This window comes from Triticum dicoccoides, chromosome 4A, assembly GCF_002162155.2.
Source record: "Triticum dicoccoides isolate Atlit2015 ecotype Zavitan chromosome 4A, WEW_v2.0, whole genome shotgun sequence".
In the NCBI taxonomy this organism is placed as follows: Eukaryota; Viridiplantae; Streptophyta; class Magnoliopsida; order Poales; family Poaceae; genus Triticum; species Triticum dicoccoides.
In genome coordinates, this window is record NC_041386.1 from 651,678,975 (window position 1) to 651,696,100 (window position 17,126).

The following is a 17,126-nucleotide window of genomic DNA, read 5'->3' on the forward strand; positions in this document are numbered from 1 at the left end:
GTCGCCGTTGAGATCAATTGTTTCATCGTGGGCCATGAACCCAGGGGAGGCGGCGGTGGCAGCCGAGCCGGCTGTGATGATGTCTTCCATGTCAGCCTCCGTCGCGTCGGCGTTGCCAAGATGCGACGAGGAGGCCTGCGAGAAGAGCAGCGCGTCACAGCGGAGAGGTGGCGTCAGGGAGGCTGCGTAGGCTGGCGGCAAGTAGGTGTATGGAGGGTATTGCACACCGGCGAAGGCGGGCGAGGGCGTGCGCTGGGCCGGGCGACCATGGGGGGAGGTGATGTTGGGGTTGAACCCGTCGTGTACTTCGCCGTCGGCATAGCCCGGCGATGGCGTGCAGCCCCATGGTTGTGGTGACGACGAGAAGCCGGTCGAAGATCCGACGCTTTGTTGGCTCCAAGATGCGTGCGAGCCGTGGCCGCCGGGTGGATTCATCATCCCCACGCGCGTCGCCTCAGTTTGTTCCGCCGAGCGCTCCGCCTGCTCCGCCGTTGCCGCTGCCGCGAGCGTCGCCCTGTCCAGGGCCTTCTTGGCCCTGTTGCGCCTACCGGCGGTGACGGCCTCCCGGCGCTGCACTTTCGCCTTCCAGACGGCGTTACTCATGCCCGGGGGCTTGGACGACGGTGCCCTCTGCTTCCTCTGCTTCGGCTGGGCGGCGGCGATAGTGGTATCCGTCACGGTGCGGGGGAACACGTACTTCTTCGGCGGCATGGCGGCCGGCTTGGAATGGAGGAGGAGGATATTGGCGGGAGGAATGGAGAATGAGAGGGAAGCGAGAGGAAACGGCGGGAAAAGGGCCTCCTCTCACCGACAGAATGACCCCACACCCTTGTTCGCTTCCGTTAGCGCTCCCAGGCGACACGCGAGCGCTTGAGTTCGGCTCGGGGTCATCGGTTGTTAATTCGGTCCAAACCAGCGCTAAATGAGATCATGAGGGCGCGACTGGGCCGATTTTCGACCACCGACGCTAAAAAATTGTCCTGAGGGGGCCTTTTTGGGGCGCGACTGGGCCGATTTTCGACCACCGACGCTAAAAAGTTGTCCTGAGGGGGCCTTTTTGGGGCGCGGCTGGAGATGCTTTAATAGACAGTGCGATTGTGACACCTTTGAGAGAATAGTGCGCGCAGAAGCTGGACACAAACTCTTCCCGCTCAATAGATCAAGCCCGTTTGTTTGCGGGAGTACATTGTTGTGCTGATCCTCTACGAGAACAACCATGAACGATTTAGCTTCAACCAACCTTGTACTCAAGCCCGTTTGGAAGTCTGGACCGCTCTCAAGCCTGTTTATAACCGTCCTTACCCACAAAAAACTCTCACCCCTCCTGCGTGTTTTTGGTCAGCGTCGCTCTAGAGCATCAGCGCCCGCATTCATGCCCGTCCAGAGCGAACGCGACCGCTCACCTGCGTTAGCACTGGAGCGGCGCGCCAGCTGAGAGAGCACCGCCTGCGCCGCTTTTCGGTACAGGCAACTGGCGCGCGTTCAAAGGACACGACGGCCGCCCTTTCGTCCGTCTCCCACCCACATTGATGGCACGCTGTTGGCAAGGCATCTCCTCCGCTGCCACCCGTCCGTCCGTCTGCTATATAAACCGCTGCCTCGATGCCCCGACCGTAGCCACAGTCATCCCCCTCCACACCACTCCCCGTCATGGATCGCTCGGTTGCCAAAGCTCTCTGGGACGGGCTTACATCGGAGCAGAAGAAGACCATGGCCGCCATTGCTGCCGACTCGCAGGCCGGTAGGCAGCAGTGCAAATAGAGGACGCCTCCTCCGACGAGGCAACGGCACTCTCCTCTTCCTCTGCAACACCCTCCTTCACTCCACCCTCGTTGATGCATTGCACCCTGACCATCGGCGAGGCCCGTGCCCATTATGTGGACATGGTGCGGGAGGAGCAGTTCCAGGAAGCGCAGGCCGATGCAAACTACAACCACAACTTACTCCCAGAGCATCTCCAGGTGGAGGAGCAGGTCGCCACCGGCAAGGCGGTCGCGCTGGACGCGGACCTGGTGGAGCAGGAGGTGCTACTTGAGTCCTACCGGTCCGCCCGCGAGATCTGCCTCGCCCGCTGGCGGTACCGGCTGCGGGTGGCGGAGGTGGCAGCCGCCGGCAAGGAGTGTGGCGATGACGACGCAGATGAGGCGTTGTTCGGCGACACCGACGAGGAAGACATCACCGAGATAGCACCCCGGCACCACGACCACGAAGAAGCCAGCACGTTCGCTGGCGCCACTGGCAGCGAGGAAGAGTAGTGCACGATAGGTCGTCGCCGCTCGTGTCCCCGGAAGGCCACCGCCCCCCCTCCCCCTCTCCCCCCTCCCGTCGACGCCAAGCTTGGTGGGCTCAACATCTTGGACCGATTAGTCGCTTGGCGGCGACGTGGAAGCGGCCAGCTTCAATTCCTGGGGTTCCGGAGGCGGAGGTCATCGAGGCAGAGCTAGAAAAGGCGAAGCTTCCGTTCTCTTGGTTCATGGCCGGACACGGGGACAGGACGCCAGCGATCATTTAGACTAGGTATTAATTATACTCCAGAGCCCGCCTAGGTCCGTTTGATGTATTTGTAATGAAATCCTTCGTGTTTGTATGAAATCCGGTCGAGTTTGCATAAATCTGGCCGTGTTTGCAAGAATTTCATCCGGTTGGTTTAAGTTGTTGTCAAAATGTATGCGGCTAGTATTGGATGGCTGCCTCCGCATCGTATCCGCGGACTGGTCTCTCCCTGTCCGCGGACGAATGCAGGAGGTTTTTATGCGGGTTGTCGGTGGAGATACCCTAAAAAATATAAGATCGTTTACATCACTTAAGTATTGATCTAAACGATATTATATTTCTTTATTACAGAGTACTTCCTCCGTTTCTAAATATAAATCTTTTTAGAGATTTCACTATGGACTACATACAGATGTATATAGACATATTTTAGAGTGCAGATTCACTCATTTTGCTCCGTGTGTAGTCCCTCGTTGAAATTTTAGGAACGGAGGGAGTACATCAGAAAGAGTACACAATATGCATGCACGGAAACTGCGTGACCCTGTGGATGTACTTGAAGATCCAGCCGAAAAGCACACGAGGAATTAAATTGTTTGATGTCTCCGCGTTGCAGGTGAAGTTACTCCTGCTGCTGTCCTCCAGGTGCAGCAACCGTTAGCAGCAGCCCCGCTCGCTCTCTATCTTTCTTGCGTACGACCGCCCGCGGCCGAAAGTCGGGAGAAAAGCTTGGTCCGCTTACCTCACCTCACCACACTTACTACTGCAACCGGCGGCATTTATCTATGCTTTCCTTTCCAGCAAGGGATCCAATCCAACCCAGATCCAGGCACAACCCTCTTTGAGAAATGGGGGGAAACCACCACATGGATTACACCGAATCTCAACGCAATTCAAATCTGAATCAGCCGACAGGGCATTGTTTATCGTTCGTTTTTACCTGCCCGAGACTGACACCATGTGCAGCTGCCAGATTACATTAGCAAATCCACAGTTTTTTCCAACATTTTTCATCAACATTTCTTGAAGAATTCACCTTTAGTATCTTTAATCCGTCTCGGTAACAATCACTATGGCAGTAAAAGAGCAGAGAGAGCGAGATCAAGAACAGTATGGATCAATGGATGCCAAAATGTCATGCCCATCGATGATCCATGATCGATCAGAGGTTGGTGTCGAGCAAGCACCGGTCAGCCGATCAGCTGCGGGAGCACTCGGCGGGGAACCCCTTGGGGAACCGCCACCCGTCGTCGCAGTAGTTGTAGCGCATGTAATTCTTCCTGGCCCAGGCGACGGTGCCCCGCTCGGCGGCGCTGGGCCGGCGCCGCATCCAGCGGCCGGTGCCGGCGGGGCAGGCGAGCGGGCGGCCGGCGCCGGCGGGCGCGCAGGCGTCGGCGAGGTAGCCGCGGTAGGAGACGACGAAGGGCGCGGCGGACCAGTCCACCTTCACCTTGCCCCGCTGCGTCGCCCAGTAGCTGCCGTCCCAGAGCGTGGCGTGCACCGACATGGGCTTGGCGCCCGGGTAGGGCAGGTCGGCGTGGCGGGTGAAGCAGCGGAGGAAGAGGTCGTCCACCTTGAAGATGATGTTTCGGTCGTTCCAGATGATGGTGTAGGTGTGGTAGTCGGCGGCCGGGTCGAACCACAGGTAGAACTGCTGCTCCTTCTTGCCGTCGCCGTTGGCCCACACGTTGGTGTTGAGCGCCACCGGCTGGCCGGTGCTGTTGCCCATGAACTCCATGTCGATCTCGTCGTGCCCGGGGCCGTCGCCCGACGAGAGCTGCACCAATCAAGTAGCAACGCCGGCGTCGTCAGTCGAATGTCAACTATAGATATAGTATATTCTGTGCTCAAAACGAATCGAAACGAATCCAATACGTACGTAGAAGGAGGCGACGGTGCCGGCGGAGTTGCCGGGGACGAGCTTGATCTGGACGCTGAACTGGCCATAGAGGTAGCTGCGCCGGGAGCGGAAGGCGCCGCCCGACTGCCGGTCGAGGACGATCGACGCCACCTGCTGCCCCCGCGCGTCGTAGCCGGCCCGCACGTTGCCCTCCGTGGTGAACTCCTCGTGCAGCCACGCGGCCGCCGACGACGCCGCCAGCAGCGCCAGGGCCACGGCGACGGCGCACACGGCAGCCCAACGCGCCATTGGGGATGCTCTGCTTCTTGGTGCGTGGAGACGAGGAGGCGCGCGCTGGCTAGTGGAGTGAGACGGGCATGGATAGTTAGCACAGCACAGGAGGTGGCGCCGGTTTTATACTGCTTTGAGCAAGGTCAGCGGCAGAGGGGACGCTCTGCTGATGCGTGGGGCACATCCGACGGTGACCGTGGTGACTGACGCGCACGCACCGCAGTCCGACTCTGAACCGAACAAGCGTCCGGGCGATGGCGACGGGATTATCCGGCCATTCATTGCGGTTCGCCACTTAAGCGCATCAATGCTCAATGGGGGGCCGTCGCCATCTTAATCTTATCTCAGATTTTTGCTTATCTTGGCATGGATGCCTCCTTTCCTTTCCTCGCTGGGCATGGGCAAGCGTGTACTCCCTCTGTCCGGTCACGGGCGCTGCGGTGCCCGACAGCGACGGCGGGCGGCGGTGGTTCACGCGTCGCCTGGCCGCTGCCGCTGTCGTTTCCACGGGCCATACTCGCTCGCTTTCCGACTCCCCGCGCGCGGATGCAGCACGAGTGGAGCGGGTGCCCTGTGCGTGTCAGAATCAAGTTGAAGCTAATGTAGGATCAGCCCCCACGTCCTTATCTTGCCCCCGCGTCGCCCCCGCTCGGGCGACTCGGGCGGGATCTCGATCCCTAGCCGCCGGGTCCCCTACCCTCCCTTCGCCGCCGCCGAAGGACGCCGCCGGCGATGGCCCGGGGCTGACGGCGGTGGCGGGGGTCCTCCCTCTTGCCTGCGCCGTGGGGGTGGTGCGGCGCCCCGCGGCATGGGTGGCGCGGCCGATCTGGCCTGGCGGCGCGGCGGGCCTGCCTTCCGGCGGCGGCGCGGCGGCTGCCTCAGCCAAGGGCCGCCATGGTGGGGTGCGGCAGCCGGCTCTGCCTCGGGCTGCGTGGCTGCGTTCGGCGGCGGCGGCCGGGTCTGCGGCGACACACCATCTGACCTCGGATCGGCGGTGGCGGCATGGAGGGCCTGGTGGTTGGGTTGGCACCATGCGGGTTGTGCCCTCCGGACAGATCTGATCTGGCCGGTGCGGCCTGCTCGTTGTGCAGCGGCTCAGATCGGCGGCGACCCGTGCACACATTACGTGACGGAGGTTCTTTGAGCGGATCCGGGTGAAAACCTTGTGCTCGGTTTGATGCCATGACCGGCGTTGGTGGCACCCTGTTGTGTCATTACCTTCTTGAAGGCATCGCCGTGGAGAAGCTCTAGACCTCTATCCGCTACCTCCGGGGAAAACCCTAGATTAGTTGATCGGATGACGGCGGCGCGTTGGTGTCATTTCCTCCTTGGGGGCGTCATTCTTGGAGGCGTACACGGGATCGAGGGACCAGCGGGCGCCTTTTTGGTGGAGCGGTGCTTCATCCTTCACATTGATGACGGCGGATCTCGGCGGCGTGGTGCAGTGGAGACTCGGCGCCCGATGCACGGTGATGGACTCGCGCAGGTGGAGGTAGTTGTCTGGCGTCAAGGTGGCGTCGATGACGGAGTGACCTGACAAGGTAGAAGCCTCAATATCTGCTCTGAAGACGGACCTGTGGAAGATGGCGGCGACGACACATGTGAGTGCGTCAGACCAGTTTATGCCCCAGACCCGGTATGTGGCTCGGCTGGGGCTTCTGGCTTTTGATGATAGGATTAGGTGAGTAGTCTGGGTATTTGGCCCAGGTAGCACCCCTACATCTTTTGGATAGGAGTAGTGGCATATGTTGTCAAGATGGCTGATTCAGGCATATTGTTGTAATACTTTGTAAGGTCCTCGAGAATAATCAATAAAGTGGCCGTATGCATCTCCCAGATGCAGAGGCCGGGGGTCATCCTTCTTTTCTAAAAAAATGTAGGATCAGCACAACGATGAGCTGTAGCAGCACTAGCAGAACATGCTCTTATCGCTAACAAGCCATAGCAACCTACTCCAAGACAATGCCCCATACAAAGGCACAGGTCATAGGTACCTGAGCAAAGGCCTTCGCCCTGGTGGCATCCGAGGAACTTATAATCCTGCTCGGCGCCGCATTCGGCCGGCGATGGTTTCAGCGGAGTGGAGCGGAGCATGAACCCCTCTCCTCTCCTTCTCTTCCTGCCTGGAAGATCTCCTGCTCTTGGCATCTCAAAGGCAGAAAGAAGGCCTGTCAACTGGTCTTGCAAATTGTCAAGGCTCAGGGTGTCCTAAATTTTGCCTGATAGGATAGCGCTCTCTGTAGCCCAGCCGCACACGGATGATCATCACCGGTGGATTTTCAAACAGACGGTTCAAATTTAGTAGTCGGTTTTCAGCTAGTTCCAAGAGAGCTACTGGCCTAAAATATATACACCCTGGAATGCAAGTACACCAAAAGAAATGTGCGGAATTTAAACTTGCGGTAAACTAAAAAAGTTGGCACAAACAAGAAATTTATTCCGGGGTTCAAATCCTACATCCGCTGACAATTATTCAAAGAGAAAGAACCATGTTGCGAACAAACCGGGGTTTTTGTTTATGATGTGCTGTATTATCATGCATAGAAAACATAAGGTGTACAGTGGACTTTAATTTTCACATATTTGAAGAGAATTCGTGTGCACAAAAGATGCAAATAAACTCTTTTTCAATGCACCAGTAAGTTAGTTGCTCTCATATAGGATTAGCGCAATAAGTTGTGACAGCACTAGTGGAATGTGCTACCTCTCATATCAGATCAGCACAATAAGCTGTGGTAGCACTAGCGGAATGTGCTCTGATCACTAACAAGTCATCATAGCGACCTGTAAGCTATCATTGCCAAGATGGAACTGCTAGTGCAGAGAAGCACTTGTTGCACAGCAAGGACCGACAAAAATGGATACGAGAAGCTCACCTTGGTGATATCAGAGGACAGAGGCGGTGTGCTCCTGTCCGTTGCCGCATTCGCCCGCCAATGGTTTCAGCAGAGCAGAGCAGGGATCCCTTTCCTCTGCTTCTCTTCCTGCCTGGAAGATCTTCCCTTCTGGCTTCTCACAGGTAGAAGATAGACACTGTCAATTGGTCTTGCAAATTGTCAAGGATGAGGCCATGAGGGTGTCCTAAATTTACCTGATAGAATAGCACTCTATGCGGTCGCACACTGATGATCTTCACTGATGGATTTTCAGTTTCAGATACTGCTTCACAAGACCATATGCCACACCACCTGAGCTTGAATTATATGTACTGCACGTGTTAATCCTGTAAGAAATATACAAGAAAAGAACCCAATTCCGCATAAGTGGCTATGGAAGACAAGTACATGAAACAACACAATGGACATGTCAATTGCACTGCAAGCACTAGTGATTAGGCCATGGATGTGGAAGCTCCAATATAGGGCCTCCTTGGCTTCTAGATGTGGATGCTCACCTTGACTTCATTTTTGATACCTGTAAAGAAAATACTGGACCATTTACTGCACTAGTCATCAGACAAACTCAGAATATACTTTTCTGACCATTCAAAAAAAAAAACTTTTCTATACAGTACCTGCTAAAAATATAACCACATTAACTGGTCGTGCAATCTCAATCAACAGCCCCTTTTATAGAGGCAAAACACGAGTTGTAGACTTGCAGTGTAATATGGACTCACAGCACTCAAGTCTTTGGTGTCGCTCTCATGCTACTACTTGTTCATCTCCACCACACAGACCATTGGTGCTCACCCTGACTTCTGATTTCATTCAGAACCATAGAATTGCTATCACATCCAAACAGAAGCAAGAGGATTTTATCATGGCGGAGCTCATCATCTCGGCGGTTGTCGGGGACATGGTCGGTAGGGTGATATCTCTTCTCGCTGGCCGGTTCAAAGGCCAAGGGTGCACCGACGCCAAGCTACGGAGGATTTGCCATATGCTTGTCAAGGTTCACAGTGCGGTAGAGGAGGCCAAAGGGAGGCAGATCACAAACTGCGGCACCCTCGAGTGGCTTTCGGAGCTCAACGACGGGGTGTACCAGGGCCGCTACTTGCTCGACACGGTCAGATGCAGAGAACAGGAGCTTGAAGATAAGCATGATGACAAGGTAGTTGGACAAACTTTCTCTTTCTCCTTGTATAATCCTGCAAAGCGTGTGCGCGTAGCGGCATGTGCCGTGAAGAGCCTACTGTCTCGCCATGATGTCGTTGGTCCTGAGGAGATTGACAGAGTGGTGGAGATCTTGGAAACCATATCCGGTGATCTCAAGGAGTTCATGATGCTCCTACAGAACTGCCAGCCAATCCATCGTCCTTTGGCTACTAATATCTTCATTGAGGGGCAGATGTTCGGCCGACATGCCGAGAAACAGAGGATCATCAACTTCCTGCTGCATGATGGTGGTGTGTCTACTGGAAAACTAGGCATGCTTCCAATTGTTGGCAGCACGGGAGTCGGGAAGACCACCCTTGCGCAGCATGTCTGCGATGATGAGAGGGTGCGCAACCACTTTCCAATAATCTTGTATTCCAATTTCTCATACACCAGAGCAATGGCTCGGGGTGAGGCGGTGTTTGTTCTAGGATCCAAAAATGCAGTTAGAGATGCTAAAAAATTCATGGAAATACTGCATGTACTCAAGGAGAAATACCTCAGCAAGAGGTTCTTGATGGTATTTGAAGATGTTGACATGGGAAAGAAACAGATGCTACAAGAGTTACTGCCAATCTTGAGACATGGCAAATTCGGGAGCAGGATCATAATCACCACAAACAACAGGGATGTCGCCAGCTTGGGAACGGTGCAGCCAATCAATCTGAAGGTTATGCCTCATCAGGAGTACTGGTTCTTCTTCAAGGCACACGCGTTTGCTGGCAGAGATGTCGAGGAGGACCCAAGGATGTTAGCAGCAGGTAACGCGATTGCAAGGAAGCTAAATGGGTCATTCTTCGGAGCGAAAATCGTCGGCGGGGTGCTGAAAGCTCATCCGAATCCCCGGTTCTGGTGCAAGGTGCTGGGAAGCAATATAGGGGGGTTGTCTCTGTTGGGTGATGGAATTGGGTACATTGCAGATTTGGCAGAGAATTTGCTGCCAAACTACGCAAACATATGTGAGGTGACCATTTCTAAGACTCCATATCCCTCTCAGACAGAACTGGCTGGGTTGGTATATCAGGCAAGTCCTAGTGCTAGTGTTGTTGCCCCGCGTGGTGATATCGGGTTTGCAAAAGTCTTGTTGTGCAGGTCAGTGTTGCCGCTCCAATCACTGTACTACACTGCTCATTGCACTCTGCGTGGGCCAGATTACTCACCAGAGTTCACCAAACTTGAAGGGAGTGGATTTGCGCATCTTACTCCCCTCAAGAAAAGATTTCCTAATATTAGTAATATATGTGTGTGAAGATCAGACAGGAATTATGCCTATTTACATGGAATTGACTTGTCCGTGCAGAGTTGAATACTCTGTTTTGAGTTGCATTGTGCTAGTTCTTGTTTATTTCTGTTTTCTTAGCTTGCTTGTGTTGCTTCCCTTCCCTGGTATGTATATGAAGCTATCCTGGATGACTGTAACCTGGCCCTTGATGTGTGGAATGAAAAGTAGTGAGTCTCTTATTTGGTTCCCAGAGCTGTGACAGTAGCTTGATTATCCAGTGTACTGTTCTGCGGGAGACCATTTAGCAACTAATCATGAAAATCGGCTTAGAAGTTCCATTATGAGCTTTGCTGGTAGATTGATTATGTTGTTTCTGGTACTTTCTAGACGACCTTCTCTCTGAGGGTTGGCCGGGTCCTGCCATCCACTCGCCGAGTATTCTAGGCGCATATGGTTTGGGGTTAGGTTCACCCTGGCAGCTCTGGAGAAGTGGTTGTTCTAGAAGTGTTTGGGCATTGGTCTTTAATTTTCAAACATTTGACGAGATGTACAGACATTTCAAAATCAACAAAGAAAGTTGGTCGAAGCTAAACCTGCCGACCATGCTCCCATATATGATCAGCACAATAAGCTGTAACAGCACTAGCAGAATATGCCATCACTAACAAGTCATAGCAACATGTAAGCCATCATTGCAAAATATGGCAAGGGAAAGATGGATAATGCTAAGAAAAAAAAAATCAACTTTCTGTTGATTAGACTAGCGATACCTATACCCGGGACCCAAATCCATGCACTGATACTAAGTTATGAACAGGAAAAGGTTTCTGCAAACTCTTGTAGATGCCTGAACTGAAACAGAGCTGATTAGGCTATGGCAACAATTGTCAGGTCAACTGCACTGCAAGCACCAGTGATTAGGCTATGGCAACTGCACTGCAGTACCTCCTTGGCTTCTAGGGATGTTGATGGTCTAAGACAAGGGCTAGGCATTCACACCATTAGTCATCATACAAGCTCAGAATATAGTTTCATATTTAGTACTGTACAACCAATAAGTAATGGCCAACAGAAAATTAGTCTGTTGCTTTTTGCTCTACCGTGTCAGTGCGACACTTAAAATATAACCACAATAACTTGTCGTGCAATCTAAAATGACAGTTTCTTTCATAGAAGGAAAACACGTGTTGTAGACTTGCAGTGCAATATGGAGTCAAAGCACTGAAGTCTTCCATGTCGCTCTCATGCTAATATTTATATGTCTCCACCACACAAACCATTGGTGCTCACCTTGACTTATGGTTTCATTCAGAAAGTTGGAATTGATAGAAAGGCTGGCGTACCAGATAACTTGCGAACATCACAAAGTTGCTAGAGGAATTTATCATGGCGGAGGTCATCTTCTCAGCGGTTGTCGGAGACATGGTCGGCAGGATGATATCTCTTCTTGCCGGCCAGTTCAAGGGCCAACAGTGCACTGAAGCCAAACTACGCAAGATTTGCCATATGCTCGTCAAAGTTTATAGTGCAGTAGAGGAGGGCAAAGGGAGGCAGATCACAAACTACGGCACCCTCGAGTGGCTTTCAGAGCTCAACGACAGTGTGTACCAGGGCCGCTACTTGCTCGACACGGTCGGATGCAGAGAGCAGGAGCTTGAAGATGAGCATGCTGACAAGGTAGTTGCACAACCTTTCTCTTTCTCCTTGTTTAATCCTGCAAAGCGTGTGCGCGTAGCAGCCTGTGCCATGAAGAGCCTATTGTCTGGCCATGATGTTGGTGTTCCTGAGGAGATAGATCGAGTGGTAGAGATCTTGGAAACCATATCCGGTGATCTCAAGGAGTTCCTGATGCTCCTACATAACTGTCAACCGATCCATCGTCCTTTGGCTACTAATATCTTCGTCGAGGGGCAGATGTTCGGCCGACATGTCGAGAAAGAGAGGATCATCAACTTCCTGCTGCACGATGGTGGTGTGTCAGCTCGAAAACTGGGAGTGCTCCCAATTGTTGGCGGCATGGGAGTCGGGAAGACCACCCTTGCGCAGCATGTCTGCGATGATGAGAGGGTGCGCAACCACTTTCCAATAATTTTGTATTCCAATTTCTCATACACCAGAGCAATGGCTCGGGATGAGGCGGTGTTTGTTCTAGGATCCAAACACGCAGTTGGAGATGCTAAAAAATTCATCGAGTCACTACATGTACTTAAGGACAAATGCCTCACCAAGAGGTTCTTGATGGTATTTGAAGATGTTGACGCGGGCAAAAAGCAGATACTAGAAGAGTTACTGCCGATCTTAAGACAGGGCAAACATGGAAGCAGGATCATAATCACCACAAACAGCAGGGCCGTCGCGGCGAGCATGGGAACGGTGCAGCCGGTCAGTCTGAAGGTTATGCCGCACCAGGAGTACTGGTTCTTCTTCAAGGCGCACGCGTTTGCTGGCAGAGATGTCGAGGAGGACCCAAGGATGCTAGCAGCAGGCAAGGTGATTGCGAGGAAGCTAAATGGGTCCTTCTTCGGAGCAAAAATCATCGGCGGGGTGCTGAAAGCTCATCCGAATCCCCGGTTCTGGAGCAAGGTGCTGAGGAGCACTATTGGGGGATTATTTCTGCTGGGTGATGGAATTGGGTACATTATGGATTTGGCAGAGAATTTGCTACCAATCTACGCAGACGTGTGTAAGGTGACCATTTGTAAGAATCCATTTATCTTTCAGACAGAACTGGCTAGGTTGGAGGATCTGTATCAGGCAAGTCCACTTGGTGATAACCGGTTTGCAAAAGCTCTGTTGTGCAGGTCAATGTTGCCATTCGAACTCTTGAACTACGCTGCTGATTGCAATGTGCGTGGGCCGGACTATTCAGCAGAGTTATAAAATTTGAGGAAGTAGACTTTGCCCATATACTCCCACCAAGAAAAGGTTTGCCGATATAGGAATGTGAAGATTAGACAGGAACTACACCTGTTTACATGGAATCTGATGCACCCGTCCCCATGGAATTGACTGCTCCGTGTAGAGCTGAATGCTCTGTTTTGAGTTGTATTATTGTTGTATTTCTTGTCTTGCTTCACTGCTATATACATGAAACTAGCTCTAATAACTGTAACGTGGCCCTTGATATGTAGAATGACAGTACTGAGTCATGTTAGTGTTCTACTGTGCATGTCAGTGTTGCCATTCCAACTCTTGTGCTGCACTGCTGATTGTAATGTGCGCGGGCCGGACTATCCACCAGAGTTCATAAAAAATGAAGGAAGTAGATTTGCCCATATTAGCTGTAATGACCCAACTTGTAAAACCTTGTTATTGGTAACTTGTGATCAAGTAATTTAATGCATCTCATTTCATGGCATCATCATACAGTTGCATGGTTAAAGCCACTTTAGGTCGAAACCTTGCAAAATGCTTAAATCTGCCCTCAAAAAAATGTTGTGAAGAAAATGTCATCCAAAAGTTGCTGTGGCACTTCCCTAGGCCCTACATGTCATAAACAACCCCTCTGAAAAATCTCAGATGTCATGGACTAGTTTTAGTATTTAAAGCAAGTGCTAAATGTTCAAATTCAAATATTGGAAGAACTCCCCTCAAATATATAAATATATATATGTGTTGTTGGAAGAACTGCAAAATATGTTGTCGGCGACGATTCCTGTAGTTAAAATTCATGAAAAAGATACCTGAGGCAAGTATTTTATATTTTATACCCAGTAAAATTCATAAGTTTTATAATCATATTTCACCTACTTGCAGTTCAAACCTGAACTGGGGGCAAAATTGAATTTGAAATTAAATAGCTGTCAAAAACTACATAGACAAATCTGGTAAAATTCATGGTGGTGTGAAATATCATTCATAACACCTAGGATTTTTTCTAGATTTTCCTAAGAAAGGTTTGGATCCATAAAAAAAATGTAATGCATTAAAAAAGGAAGGAGAAGAAAAAAGGCCTAAAAAACACTATAGGGGTGCTGAATGCTCATCCGAATCCCCAGTACTGGTGCAAGGTACTGAGAAGCAACATCGGGTGGTTGTCTCTGTCGGGCGATGGAATTGGGTACATGCAGATTTAGTAGAGAATTCGCTAAAGATCCTAGACATGTGTAAGGTGACCATTCTAAGAGTCCATATTCCTCTCAGATAGAACTGGCTAGTCCATATCAGGCAAGTCCTGGTACGTGCTGCTGTCCCGCATGGTGATATTCAGTCTGCAAAAGTCTTGTTGTGCAGATCAGTGTTGACATTCGTGTACAACACTGCGCATTGAAGTGTGCATGGGCCAAACTATTTATCAGAATTCATCAAACTTGAAGGAGGTAGATTTGCCATTTTACTCCCCTAAAGAAAAGATTTGACAATATATGTGTGTTAAGAGCAGAAAGAAATTATGCCTGTTTACATGGAATCTGATGCAATCGTCCCCATGGAATTGACTGGTCCATGCAGAGCTGAATGCTCTGTTTTCATTTGTATTGTTGTTGTTTTTTTCTGTTTTTCTTAGCTTTGCTTGTCTAGAATGAAACTGGCTCGACTAACTGTAACATGGCCCCTGATGTTTAGAATGACAAGTAGTGAGTCTCTAATGTAGTGCGCACAGCTTTGACAGTAGCTTGACTGTTCAGTTGAAATTCTATTAAGAGTACTGTTCTACGGGAGAACAATTTGGGGTCAATGATGAAAATGCTGCTGCCGGTACTTCCTAGACGACCCCTCCTCGGGATTGGCCGGGTGCTGCCATCCACTCGCCTGGCTCCTTTTAGGTGCATATGGGTGGGTGATACGTTGACCTGGACAACCCTGGGGACATGGTTGTGCTGCAGAGGTGTCGGGCATCGGTCTTTAATTTCACACATTTGAAATGAATTAGTGTGCACAAAGATGTAAGTAAACTCTTCTCCATTGCAACTTCAACAAAGTAAGTAGGTTGAAGCTAAATGGGTGCACAATTGCTCTCTTGTAGGATCAGCACAATAAGCTGTAACAGCTCACTAACAGGTCATACAACCTGTAAGCCATCATTGCAAATATAGCAACGGAAAGATGGATAATACTGAGAAAATATTTTCAACTTCTGTTCATTAGACTAGCCAATAGCTATACCTGGGACCCAAATCCATGTACTGTTAGTAAAGTTATGAACAGGCGATGGTTTCTGAAAACTCTCATAGATGCCTGAACTGAAAAGGAGGTGATTGTCCATAGAATATCTCTATTTATTTTTAAGGATACTGTATATCTACTGCTAGCACAAAAAAAGCCTTCCGCACAGCAGACAGCATGAAAGACAAAGCTCATATGTATCAGAGAAGGGGCCTTTACCTTGGTGAAATCTGACGAAATATGCTCCTTCTCAGTGCCACATTTGCCTGGAGCAGAGCAGGAACCCCTTTCCTCTCCTTCTCTTCCTGCCTAGAATCTCACCTGACTCCTCACAGATAGAGGATGGACACAGTTATTTGGTCTTGCAAATTGCCTAGTAAGTGCTGTTTGCAAGGTGTTCTAAATTTACCTGGTAAAATATCTATGGGGCCGCACACAGATGATCTTTCCTGGTGAATTTTCAATTCCAGAAACTTCACAGGCCCAGATACCACACCACCTGAGCTTGTGTTGTGTGTGTTAAACCTGTAAGAAATCATCGAAAGAAACACAACTCTGTAAATGTGGCTATGGAAGATAACACAACACAATTGGCATGCCAATTATACTACAAGCACCAGTTGTTAGTTGTTACACAATATACAGGTTGTAAGCTTACATGTAAGTTCTTCAGCTTTTGTTCACAAATATTGATTCAGTATAATGTGATGGTTATCCTAAATTCTAATGAAGCAACAACCAGATGTACAGAGAACAAACCTCTGTCGCGTCTTCGCCATCAGCATCATCTTATCAGCACCAACCAGTCCAAACAAACCTCAAATTCACTTCCAACAGAGCCAAAAGCCCAAATGAGGAGTTCATCAAATCCCTGTACAAACAACATGCAAAATCACTGAATCACACATCAACCAATTAGAAGATGATAGAGCAGACAGTACAGAGGCAAAATCACAAAATCCTTTGGCATTGCATCATGCATTGCTCAACCCCATCAATGCAGCACCATGCTACATCGGACAAGAACACCATTGCAAAATCACAAAGCAATCAAGCAGCAAACAGAGGACAAAATTAGCACGAGATGATAACTGAACTTTTCATTGCCATTTCATTCCAGCATCAGGCTACATAGGACAAGACGACACGCCATATCAACACCAACAGACAGAAGACGCCAGACAGGAACGGCTACTACGCAGTATCACCGGCGGCGACCGAAAACCTAGGCGCGCTCCCCGCGGATGCGGCGGGCGAGCTGGATGTCCTTGGGCATGATGGTGACGCGCTTGGCGTGGATGGCGCACAGGTTGGTGTCCTCGAACAGACCCACCAGGTACGCCTCGGCGGCCTCCTGCAGGGCGGAGACGGCGGAGGACTGGAAGCGGAGGTCGGTCTTGAAGTCCTGCGCGATCTCCCGGACGAGGCGCTGGAAGGGGAGCTTGCGGATGAGCAGCTCCGTGCTCTTCTGGTACTTGCGGATCTCCCGGAGCGCCACGGTCCCCGGGCGGAAGCGGTGGGGCTTCTTCACGCCGCCGGTGGCCGGGGCCGACTTGCGCGCCGCCTTGGTCGCCAGCTGCTTCCGCGGCGCCTTGCCGCCGGTGGACTTGCGCGCCGTCTGCTTCGTGCGAGCCATCGGAGCTGGTGGGGGGAGGAGTCTAGGGTTTGGATGCTTCGCCGGTGGGGGATTTGAGCTGTGGTATGGTCTGGTGGGTGAGGCGCGGGGATTAAATAGGGGCGAGGCGTGGGCGGGGGTCAGGAAAATTTTGGGGGCAGAAGGCGCGGCTGGAGGAGGGAGACGAAGTTTGGGGCGTTGGATCGGAGGGAGATCTACGGCTGGGATTGGGTTTTGGGGCGAGCACGCGGATCGTGGGGGGCGATCCGTGGGATGGGGTTTGGCGTGATGTGATTGGCTGGGGTGCGTTGTGGTGTGAAGCTGATCCGTGGGAGCGCTGTCGATCGCGTTTCGGTGCACACGCGGGCACAAAGACGCGTAGAAAGTTCAGTTCTATGGAGAAACCCTCATGTGAATTTTGAAGATTTTTTATCCTTATAGAGTTTTAGGAATTTTATCCTTATA

At 51.2% G+C, this 17,126-nt stretch overlaps 3 protein-coding genes across 3 annotated transcripts; 1 reads left to right on the top strand and 2 right to left on the bottom strand.

Annotated features, from left to right (window-relative positions):
• Positions 1-3,320: 3,320 nt before the first annotated feature.
• On the bottom strand, positions 3,321-15,547 carry LOC119287711 (xyloglucan endotransglycosylase/hydrolase protein 8-like). The gene is made up of 7 exons (XM_037567305.1): positions 15,456-15,547; positions 15,266-15,367; positions 8,019-8,038; positions 7,716-7,847; positions 7,501-7,633; positions 4,373-4,691; positions 3,321-4,270 (listed from the first exon to the last, which is right to left on the bottom strand). The coding sequence occupies exons 5-7, from the start codon at positions 7,548-7,550 to the stop codon at positions 3,692-3,694; spliced, it is 948 nt and encodes a 315-aa protein (XP_037423202.1). The 5' UTR covers positions 7,551-7,633; positions 7,716-7,847; positions 8,019-8,038; positions 15,266-15,367; positions 15,456-15,547; the 3' UTR covers positions 3,321-3,691.
• LOC119287713 lies at positions 8,214-13,241 on the top strand. The gene is made up of 3 exons (XM_037567308.1): positions 8,214-9,732; positions 9,763-9,817; positions 11,312-13,241. Exons 1-3 carry the CDS (start codon positions 8,234-8,236, stop codon positions 12,821-12,823), a joined length of 3,066 nt encoding a protein of 1,021 aa, XP_037423205.1. The 5' UTR covers positions 8,214-8,233; the 3' UTR covers positions 12,824-13,241.
• A 580-nt stretch (positions 15,548-16,127) lies between the features above and the next one.
• Positions 16,128-16,737, bottom strand: LOC119287712 (histone H3.2). Its single transcript, XM_037567306.1, has one exon. It carries the CDS (start codon positions 16,680-16,682, stop codon positions 16,272-16,274), a length of 411 nt encoding a protein of 136 aa, XP_037423203.1. The 5' UTR covers positions 16,683-16,737; the 3' UTR covers positions 16,128-16,271.
• Between the last annotated feature and the right edge of the window lie 389 nt (positions 16,738-17,126).